Raw genomic sequence first — 11,216 nt, 5'->3', positions numbered from 1 at the left:
AATATGTGAAGAATCAGGGGATATTAAGGAAATTGAGAGACTTTCTGCACCTTGAGTCGTCTGAAGGCATTTGATCTTGCACAGTTCTAGTTGGGATATAAGCTTGTGGATTTTGAGTGACACAGAAATTGCAGCTGGCTATTGGTAGCCACATAAGGATGAGGTTTGGGGATTGAGATTAGGCATATTTTGATATCAATTGTGAATGTCTAGTATAGTGTACAGTATAAATGGTCCTTCAGCATGGTTGCTCCATACGCTCAATATGCCTATGAAATATCATATTAGGTGATGAATTGGCATGTATAGAGGGAGGAGAGATGCGTACAACGACCGGCCACCTCTAAGACCCAAATACGCAACGCTTTATATTCAACTGTGAATATTAAACTCGTATCCATTCCGCATATATTTCTCTCGGCGCTTTCTTTACGAAGATTCGTCCTTGTGTTCGATAGGTAGGCTCATCCCAACTCTTCTGGCAGTCAACCGGACGCGTTCTTCCTGATCCATATCCGCTCCGGGGTTATATCGCTCCAGCAATGTAACGTATTGTCTCTGAGCTCTAATGTACTGCGTGAACTGCTCTGCTTCTTCGAGTTGTGCCCAAGCAGCGTTGCTATCTTCCGGTGCTGTGGAAAGGTGTTGGCGAATCTTGGTCTGGAGAGGAGAGGCCGAGAAGCGAGGCCGAGAAGGTAGTTCACGTAGTATAGCCCGGTATATCGAGCGTGTCTGTAGTTGTATATTTGCCATGATTTGTGCTGTTATATTGACTTGTTCTTGTTCAATCTTTTGATGCTTCTTGAGATTCTTTTTTGATATTAAGAAGAACTAAAGCGGCACTAGTTATATTATTATGTCTTGGCATTTATATTAAAACAGCGTCATAAATACATCTTTTTCATTCGCTCTTTTTTTCCGAGCTTTTTCTTCTTTTTTTATTTCTATAGTGAATAAATAACATAACAGCTTCTCAGAGAAGGAGATTCTATAGTATCCGGTTTTTTTATTATAGAGTCGATGGCCGTATTGTGCCAGGTCTGCTCCCAGGAGCAAGCAAAGTACCGATGTCCAGCTTGTGGCGTACAGAGGTAGGTTCTTCCTTTTGGCAAGCTATGAAGCTTACGGAGCCTATGAAGCAACATGATATATAAAATGATATATTCTAATTGGCATACTATAGTTGTTCTTTGGCATGTTCCAAATCCCATAAGACAACCTGCTCTCCGGTAATACCAGATCCAGTAACGAGTGAGGATCACTTACAGGGAGGCAGTGATGGCAACGCATTGCCAAAATACGATAGCCAGCTCAGGCCGGCCGAAGACATCACAGCAGCAGTTAACAATGCGCAACCCACAGCCGTTTCTGGGCATGGAAACACGAAGGAGGGGTTCTCCAGTCTTGAAAGCTCACCCGAATTACAAGAGTTGTGGAGCAGATTCCCCGGATTCCGGTCTCGACTGCGGGAGATTTACAACCTGACCCTCGAAGAGGAATGGGTGGAGGAGGCGAAGCCTGACAGCCACGGATGGGGGCGTGGACGTGGGCGCGGACGAGGCAGAGGCACGCATTCATCCAGAGGAGGTGGGAGAAGCAGAGGACCCTGGACACCGGAGAAAGGGTTTAATCGCGGACTTGGAAAGGTTCGCAAATGGAGAGAGGCCTGCGATGACGATAGTGCTTCGAGGCGCGCCACTGGAGCTGATGATGAGGCCTTCAGACGCTTTATTGCTCTTGTTATTGATATGGATACCACAGGAACCGGTTAGGACGTGTTAGTCTAAAATAACAGAGGCGAAAAAAGCTACCAACCTACCGGGATTTGCACTCTTAATCGGGTGCCTCTGGACACATCAGGTCCAGTCCCAATTCACCACGGCTTGAATTCCGTCGATCGTGGGGTGTATGGAATCTTTTATCTTTTTTATGTGCGAGGTTCTATTCGTAGGCTCACTCTACTGAGTCTTGTCTCTCGCCTCGAGAGCGATTTCCGGTGGTCAGAAAATGACTGTCTTATCCGATTGGATATGAGTCGGTTAGACGTGATCTGTCGTCTGACGCTGACGTGCAGCTAAGCCCAAGCAGGAGTGAAATTGTGAAGGGAAATGAAAGAATAATCCGGGGAATGCAGATGTTATACCCAAGCCCTGCAAGACCATATCCCGGATGTGATTTCTTACATAGTACGTCACGAAGGCACCCCTTGGTCCTACCACATAAATGGCAAAACATCTCCACCACATTATGGCTGCTGGCCCTTTTAAGGGGAGGCCACCGAGGACCCGAAACGCAGGTACCTTTTATTATTTATTTTTATTTTGGCGTGGTTTGAAACACAACAGATTCAGGGGTCCAACGGCTTAATGGAGCTTTTGAATATGGGAAAGGGACCACGAACCAGACGCTTCCTGCTGAACCGAACAGTGGGACAACCGATAGCTAGGACACACTTCGACATGTGCTAGTTAGTTTGCTGTCCCCAGAAACGTCATCCGGTCTCCACGATAGATTTTTGCGGAGATGTTGACGCCGCAAACATATATTATCGATAGTATGTGTATATTAGACGACAACCTCCCAACCAGCCAACTCTATCATGGAGAAAAAAAGATAAGTATGGGTTCGTCAACCCAGCAAACCATCCTCTCCGTCGCACAGATTGAAGAGCTGAGAAGCTGAATGGAGGCCCTGTTGCACATATTATCTCCCGTCGGGCTGATGTATACAACTTCGACTTTTGCCCCTGACATGACCGTCGCCACCACTCTATATTGCTCTTATTATACACACACGCACACAACAAATTCAGGATGACTCCTAAATATTTGCTAGACGAGTATTGGATATCAGGAAAAGACTCTGAGATGAGCCAGCCTTCCAACTCTATATATCCTGCAAATGCTACATGTCTAATGTATGTATTGAAGCCTTTGCCCCGTCTTGTAGATCAACTACGAAACACCTATATAGCCATATATCTATATATAATAATAATAATAATAATAATAATAATAGGCGAGAGAAGACTCTACTCGTTAGTCACATAGCATCTAAAAAAGAAAAAAAAGACGCCCAAAAGAAAAGCCGAATATTATTTTAATGTTTTGTTACAGAAAAAATCCTGGAGCGTCTTCTGTCTCACTAAGAAGGAAAACGACCATCAACTCCAACCTTTTCGCCTCTTCTCCTTGTCATCTACCTTGTCTGCCGATATATTATCTACCTGTCTATATATTCCTAGACGTTGTACCGGTTGAACGTGCTGTGACTTGCCTGAACCTCACTAACAACAATAAAAAGAAACCACCGAGGAGGGGGGCGTTTTTTTCACACTCGTCACCTGGGATTTCGCCATTGTCAGCAGGGAGAGCAAAAACGCGACTCCAATTCGTCCCCTGGAGATGAGCGGGCATTACGATCAGTAGAACAGCGCTGGGCAGGGCCTCTTTTGGGGAAAGGAAATAGCAAGAGAGAGAGAGAGAGAGAGAGAGAGAGAGAGAGAGATGTAGCATCTCGATATCGATCAAATCCCCCAGCAACCAGTTTCCTGCGACGAAGAGCTCTACCTCAAACGCCATCTGTCTCACACACATACACACAGCAACCAACACTCGCTCTCTCACACGCGGCCTGAATATATATAATGTCCTCCCTGAACCTCGCCAGGACACGATCAACCAGCGCTGGGCGTGATGGTCTCTCTTCTGCACGACCTGCTCGCCCGTCACTCCCCAGCAGAACATACTCGGCCCCCGTTGGCAAGCTACACCTTCAGAGCAGCCGCTCAGGCCGGCAGGATACCGCTGGATTTTCGGCAATCGCAGAGAACGAGGCGATGATGACGGGTCAGGCACCCGAAGAAAGCTCGGAGGAGGTGAGTATTTTTTTTCTGTTGTTTATTTACTATAACATACCCCTTGGAAATGCATCGCGTGATGCAATGGATTAGGCCGTTAAATGTTGGGAAATTAGAATACAACCTTGCTAACGATTTCTTTGGATCTAGGCCGCTACGTCTGGACATCAGCTTCCTCAGGTGAATTTGGCGGTGGTGGGCGCCCAGGGAGTGGGCAAGTCGACGTTCGTGAAATGTGCGCTGGACCTGAAGCAGACGCCGTTGGTCAGGTCATCGATCAAGAAGATGTCCATGGATGGGGCTATATACGTGGTTCGATTGCTGGAAATCGCCATCCATAAGATCACCCTGGACGACCGCGGCCGCATCATCTGGCCCAAATTTCTGGGCGAGCAGGCTCTGCCTCCCATTGACGGGGTCCTCTGCCTGTTCGATTCGACCGATCTGCGGACCGTTTCCCAGTACCCACAGGTTCTAGGTAAGGAGTTCGACCTGCTTTACTGGTTGCTTACTTTTCGTTCCTCCGTGTATCCGTGACAGGTACAGCTTCCACGACCGGACTTCTTGCTAAACCTGCTTCAAACCAGATGCTCTACGGAAGTCGACGAACATCCCTTTCCTTGTGATAGCATGCAAATGCGACGGGCCTCAGCACGAATCCCAGCATGACCCTTTAACCCTAGTGCAAGCATGCCGGTCACTCCTAGGGTTAAAGGTGCAGAGAATCTCGGCCAGCCTGCCAGAATCCCACAAAAAATGCATCTCAACCATTCTCCGAGCCATCATCATGCGCAGTGCAGGTATGTCTGTATTTTTTTTTCTCTCTTATAATGTTTTTATATTGTCGCGGATTTTTATTACTATTATCTTTTTTTTTTCTTTTGCTGTGTCCTGGTTTCCCCCCTTTTCCTCCTGAAAAAAAAAGAAGAGAGGAAAAAAGAAGAAAAAGAAAACACACTCTCAGATAAACATGTCAAGACCTCTTGTCATGTGGCCTGAGGGAAGTCAAGGTCGAGAAACTACATCATCAACATAAGCCAGTCAACCATCTAGATCGCTGTCAGAAAGAGGATCTCTTCAACCAAAGGGCGTCATCTCACTCCCAGCCTTTGCCCCTTCTTCTCTTCCATCCAAGGCTCTGGCTTATCTCGGGGCTTTTTGGTGCTTTTTCCCCCTGTCTATCACGCTAATTTCGCTCCCGGCTTTCTCCACCCACGCCTCGCACCGCCCAACAAGAAGTCTTGCGCTATTAGCCCCCTGGCTATGAGTTCGCAGCCCCCAGAGTCGAGCCTGGTCGTCCATCCTGTCTGCAGTTTTTTTTTTTTTCTCCTCTTTCTCTCTCTCTCCCTCTCTGCTAAAACGGCCTTTGAAAGGGGGGAGGGTGAATGAGAATGATACATTTATCTATTCGTTTTTTTCTCCTCTGTTTATTGAAGCACCTCACGCTGGCTTGCTCTTTAGCTGACCCCTCTCGATGCTCTCCCTTGCAGATGTAGCTTCTTCCACAGATCGCTTGCCACCTTCTTCCTCTCCAAACCTCACACCCTCTAGTACCCTTCTACCTCGCCAACCCGTCCCCCGCAATCGACCTCACACTCGGGCGAGCTCCGAGAATCCCAGGCCGTCGACCAGCGATACCACGAGATCCGACCGATCTGGCGGAGGAGGAAACGCTGAGTCGTCCAGCACCTCGACCCTAGTACCTGGAGCCCACGGTTCGAGGTATGCTCGCAGCAACTCCCAGCCCGTGCCGCCAAGAACACCGCCCGGGAGTACGATATCGAACCGCAGTACCTCAGAGACCATCATCGAAGATTCACCGCCGGGAAAGACCAGGTATCGGAATCTGAGGACAACGTGGAGGCACAGCGCTGGCTCGGACGCCTTCAGCAGTTTCCTTGATATGGATGATGAGCTAGAAGACTCAAGATCAGCCGGTAGCCCATCAAGTCAGAACCAGTCAAAGGACAAGCAGGACGATACCGGCTCAACACTCGATGAACTAGTCGACAGGCTCCTTTCCTTGCCCTTGTCCAAACAAGATGGAAAGTTCCCTCCCATATTTCTCTGTCTATATCGAAAATTCGCCACACCTTTCCAAGTCCTCACTGCCATAATTGCTCGCTTCGAACATATCAACTGCAGTCGGTCACCACTGCTCACTCGTCACGCAGACCAACTCAGATTTCTCAACGTCCTTGCACAATGGGTTTCAGAGTATCCAGGAGATTTTGCCGGAGCCAAGTCCCGGAGACTGTTAACTAACTTCATTACCTCGCTGGAGAAGAACATCGTGTTCGCCTTTGCTGCAAAGGAGATGAATGCCTACCTCGACAAGTTCGTTGAAGATGACGATCTATGCTGGGCATACAACGATGAGGATTCCTTACCTGAACCCAGCGACTCGTTTATGGATACATCTTACCAGGGCTCGTCGAATCGTATGTCTCAATCGATGGGTAACTTCAACGTTAGTGAGGTGGACCTGGACCATTCATCCCAAAACTCCAACTTGTCCACCACATCCAGCGCAGACAGGGCAGGCAGTATCTCGAGCCAATCATTCAAGACCTTGCTCAGCGTTGAGTCTGCTCAACAGGAAGCCCAAAAGCTCGAAATAGTACCGCGAAACCTTCTCACAAAAACCCAATGGCGCATATTTATGGACATCCCCGATGAAGAATTTGCCCGAGAAGTGACACGTATGGATTGGATCATGTACAGTTCCTTCCGGCCGCGCGAACTCATTCGACATGTCAGTTTATCTGGCCCAAACAAAGGGAAATCGGCTGCCTATCTGGAGAATGTCAATAGGATGATCAAATCATTTAACCACCTTGCCTTCTTCGTTGCTAGCATGGTATTGCTTCGAGATAAGGCAAAGCACAGGGCTCAAGCGCTGGAGAAGTTTATGAATATATCATTGGTTAGTATTCCCAGACCTCCGTTCATCCAGCCTTCCGTTTTAACTTGCTCTCGGCTAATGGCTCCATATAAAAGAAACTCCGCCAACTAAACAACTATAATGCGCTAGGCGCAGTTATTGCAGGATTAAACGGCACACCGGTTTCGAGGCTATCACAAACTCGGGAACTAGTGCCTCCAACCCTGCAAAAGCAATTTATGAGTGTAGTGATACTCATGAGCACGCAAAAGAGTCATTTTGCATATCGACTCGCGTGGGAAAATTCCTTCAACGAAAGGATACCATTTCTACCCCTCCACCTTCGCGACCTGGTGTCAGCAGAGGAGGGTAATAAGACCTTTGTTGGTGCAAACGGAGACCGAATTAACTGGCGGAAATTCGAAGTTATGGGAGATGTCATCCTCTCCATTCAACAGAGTCAGAAAACTTCATTCCCTGCCTATAACAAACACGATATTACGCAATGGTTGATCCTAGAAGCAAAATTCGCAGGAGATGAAGAGGTAAGAACTAAATATATTTGCTTCTTCATACCGAAATGCACAATACTGACAGGGTATCTAGGAACTCTATAGCCGGAGCATGCAAGTGGAAGCATCTGCCAGCGGCATTCCAGATCCAGGACGGAAACGGTTTGGCTGGAGACGAACTTGAACTGATGATTATTATGATAGTAATGTCCTTGATACGATCTATTTCTTGTAATAGAGTGTCAATATGGCTGCCAGCACGGGAAGATTCAAACGTTGGTTCATTTAGGGGCTGGGAAGAAATATTCATTTTTCTCTTTCTTCTTTCATATACCTAAATTAATGCCTGCCTGCCACTTTTCTCATACAGGTTCCAGCCATGCCATGCCATACTGAAAACAGACCCTCCCCTTCTCTGCCCCAGTGCTTCCCTTTCCACTTGACTTGGTTGCCTACCTACCTCTGTCTGCCTGTATTATTGTATACCCATATTTCTTCGTGAATTGTGAAAAACCCGACCGTGCTGCTTTTTCTTCTTTTTATCTGGAGGGGAGAGGGGAGGGGGAAAGGAAATGGAATCTCTCAGGAGTTTTTATGGGCAGATACATAGTATATGTCTTAGTTAATCCATGCATCTTGGAGCATTGTATTGCTACTGCGGAATTCCACGATGGAATAATAACTTCTTTATCAATACTAGTTATACGTAGGGTTGAATGTAGGAATGGAAAATGGAACCGTCTGAATAGCATGCTGGAGACTATCATAAATAGTTGAATACTGTCACCATATATATTTCGAAAGGGTAGTAGTAGACACTTTTCTCATTGATGCTTGTGGTACTTCTATTTCTCGAAAAGATACAAAAATTGGTTTATACGAGTGCGTGTCCAAAATATACAGTACCTTTTCCATCAATAACGGCCATGGTCAGCACCCGGGTATCAGTGTATTATGAACAACATATATTATCTAAACAGCCTCGCCATAAGCCTTTTTATAGCCCAATCAAGAGCTACTAGCATGTACCATGAAGTTCGAAATCATAATTGTTAACATTTGGAAGATTGCTAGGCTTGCTAGTTATAGTTGGAATAAGCAGAGGGGCGAATATAAACCCTCTCTATTGCACTAAAGGCCATGAGAGGCAAAAAAAATCTCTTAAGTATAGTATAAATAAGGCCTTCCGAGTTAACAAACTCGAACTGAACGGAACTGCGTATCTATCATTGTATGTTATGTTATTCAAATACTTCGATGTTCGCGATGACCTAAAGAATATCACGTTATCGGTACTTTCCGAATGTGGAGTGCATATCGGAGCATCGGAAGAACTATTTGTCCTTATTAATAATTACTGGACGACTGGGCCGAGGAGATAGTTACGGTCTTTGAGAACTTCTTTACCATTCATATCAGAATAGCGTGAAGCGTGAATTCACCATGGCATCAAGACCTCTATCTAATGTGCTCTCAAGGGCCGTCTCAGGTTCCCTATCGGCGTCGAGGCGGCGAGGCCCACAGGTGTCTTTAAGATGGCTGTCGAGCGCGAGTAAACCTCCTATGGTCATCTCGTCGCATCATCGCCCAACCTTGCAACGCCATCACCAACCCGTTACGCAAGGACGCATAGGCGTTCCTTCAGACCGACGCACTATATTCATCGAGACAGATACCACCCCCAATGCTGATGTGAGCAGTTTTCCCCTCACATCCCCCTTCATCCATGCGCAAACCGGGTCGCTAGTTGTTCAGGTAAAGCAAACAACTGACCCAATCTATCAATATTAGGCTCTTAAGTTCAGGCCCAATCACCCAGTCCTTCCTGAAGGTTTTCCTGTTTCCTTCCTCGAGTACCTAACTCCGCGGTCCACCCTTCAACCGCCTTATCCCTCTCCTCTAGCAGCAAAGCTACTCAACGTTGACGGAGTTGTATCCGTGTTTTTTGGTTCGGATTTTATTACAGTAACAAAAGACAGCGATGCAAACTGGGCCCACATCAAACCAGAGGTTTTCAGCCTGATTACTGAAGCAATCACGACAGGCGAGGCATTGATAAACATTGTCGACGTTAGGCCAGGCAAGGAGGGTGCTGAGGAAGCAGAGATGGAAGAAGCCGTACGATACAACGAAGAAGATGAAGAGATTGTTGGGATGATTCAGGAATTACTCGAAACGCGAATCCGACCCGCTATTCAAGAAGATGGCGGGGATATTGAATTTCGCGGATTTGAAAATGGAAACGTCATGCTAAAACTTCGCGGAGCATGCCGAACTTGTGATTCAAGTACAGTGACCTTGAAGAACGGCATCGAGTCTATGCTTATGCATTACGTGAGTTCATTTACCCAATTTATGTCTTTTCCCCCTACCCCTCCCGGGAATGAAATGAATGTATTAATCCTCGACCTTGATATACAGATCGAAGAAGTGAAATCCGTCACACAAGTACTTGATCCCGAGGAAGAAATCGCCGCAAAGGAGTTTGCACAGTTCGAAGAGAAACTAAGGCAGCAGAAAGGGCCGACTGCATCGCAGGGATAGCCTAGGCCTTGTTGGACGATTACCTGACGTCGATTAATTTATGCATGCTACGATACCCCTTCCTCCTCTTCCTGATAGACCTCTCCACATGTTATTTCTTGCGTTACCTATCAACATTCGTACGACGGCTTCTGCCGTCCCTTCTCGCCGTCGCCTTTTAACGAGGGTATATATCTATGTATATATACGGCGCATACAGAAGCGCTGAGGCCTCTTCTTAGCTGATGTACATCTAGTCGAGACTATGGCGCATCTAGCATGTAGCTGTATGTTACATGTGTCAATAACCTTACCCCGTACAACATGGAATCCTCCACTCTATCCAATAACAACCATACCCCCAATAGATAAAGACTTTTTGTGTTTCTGTACTGTTAAGGAAACTTGTGTATTAGTTTCGAAGAATATATGAGTCAGGGTCATAAGCTCCGTTGCAAAACATTGAAGGGCATTACTGGCAGGGAAGGCATTACACAGAGCACCAAGTACCGTGTATGTACGGAGGATATGATAATAGCTGGAAGATATTCCATATAGTTCAATGGAAATCATACGCCGATCCTTTGCATGGGTAATGGGCTATGAAGCCTTGGCTACAGAAGTAGTTTCTGCAAAGGAGCACAGGCACTAGCACGAGCAAGGGACATGGTTTACTGAAGGGCTATAGGGTGGATGTAGAGGCTTTAGACGCTATGGAGGAAAGGGAAAAAAGCCCGTGCCAGTCGCGACGTAGGTTCCGTCCGATAGCTGCTTTTCCAGGGCGTGAATGCGGGTATATTAAGCGTAGAGCGGGATTTTTAATGCATAACACAAACACTGAAGGAGTCCGGATATAAGGGTGGAATTCGGCCCAGGTTGTTAGTTTAATGGGAGGAAATCGAATTCGTCACTTTCTCCAAAAGCTGTGCGTTCTATTGGAGAATCACTGCATATCGAATAGTTTCCAAAGGCTGTACTCCGTATGGGTTGATAACCCGTGGCTAGGAATAGCCGGAAGGCCAAGAAGAGGATCGTCCTCACCTGCATCACATCGCCCAAATGCTAAAAATGTTAGTTCAACTAGTTTCTTTTTTGCGTGGACGGATACCAGATCTCGGGGCCCTATTGCTTTTGTTTTAGCGTCTCTGATGCATTCCTACTCGATAGGGGGTATGTAATGCCATAACTAGAGAGAGCAGCTCCTATGCAACACGATTAACCCCACGATTTTCAATGCTGGATTCGCGATTGAGGGGAAGGGTGGGGAGTTGTTTCAACCACACATGTAAAGAAGGGAAACCAGAAGGGCGAAGACGGGATAGGACTATTAGATAGCTAGCAACCAGCATGTGCGGTGAAAAAGGCCGGTCTTCCTGGTGTCCCATCAGCGTGGATTGAAGAGCTCGTCCTCCTGATGAGTATCGAGTACTTGGCAGGC

The 11,216-nt window shown here is 46.7% G+C and overlaps 4 protein-coding genes across 4 annotated transcripts; 3 read left to right on the top strand and 1 right to left on the bottom strand.

The window, feature by feature from the left end:
• Window positions 1-429: 429 nt before the first annotated feature.
• MCYG_02178 (conserved hypothetical protein) lies at window positions 430-753 on the bottom strand (the record flags this gene model as incomplete). Its single annotated transcript, XM_002849198.1, has 1 exon — window positions 430-753. The coding sequence occupies one exon, from the start codon at window positions 751-753 to the stop codon at window positions 430-432; it is 324 nt and encodes a 107-aa protein (XP_002849244.1).
• A 314-nt stretch (window positions 754-1,067) lies between these two features.
• On the top strand, window positions 1,068-1,772 carry MCYG_02177 (conserved hypothetical protein; the record flags this gene model as incomplete). Its single annotated transcript, XM_002849197.1, has 2 exons — window positions 1,068-1,091; window positions 1,269-1,772. 2 exons carry the CDS (start codon window positions 1,068-1,070, stop codon window positions 1,770-1,772), a joined length of 528 nt encoding a protein of 175 aa, XP_002849243.1.
• A 1,874-nt stretch (window positions 1,773-3,646) lies between these two features.
• MCYG_02176 (conserved hypothetical protein) lies at window positions 3,647-7,507 on the top strand (the record flags this gene model as incomplete). The annotated part of the gene is made up of 6 exons (XM_002849196.1): window positions 3,647-3,877; window positions 4,010-4,337; window positions 4,447-4,659; window positions 5,350-6,785; window positions 6,860-7,288; window positions 7,350-7,507. 6 exons carry the CDS (start codon window positions 3,647-3,649, stop codon window positions 7,437-7,439), a joined length of 2,727 nt encoding a protein of 908 aa, XP_002849242.1.
• A 1,191-nt stretch (window positions 7,508-8,698) lies between these two features.
• Window positions 8,699-9,799, top strand: MCYG_02175 (HIRA-interacting protein 5; the record flags this gene model as incomplete). Its single annotated transcript, XM_002849195.1, has 3 exons — window positions 8,699-8,947; window positions 9,047-9,589; window positions 9,677-9,799. The coding sequence occupies 3 exons, from the start codon at window positions 8,699-8,701 to the stop codon at window positions 9,797-9,799; spliced, it is 915 nt and encodes a 304-aa protein (XP_002849241.1).
• Window positions 9,800-11,216: the final 1,417 nt, after the last annotated feature.

Source organism: Microsporum canis, genomic scaffold, assembly GCF_000151145.1.
Source record: "Microsporum canis CBS 113480 supercont1.2 genomic scaffold, whole genome shotgun sequence".
Taxonomy (NCBI): Eukaryota; Fungi; Ascomycota; class Eurotiomycetes; order Onygenales; family Arthrodermataceae; genus Microsporum; species Microsporum canis.
Note: the sequence above shows the minus strand (reverse complement) of the source record. Positions and strands in the feature narration are given on the sequence as shown.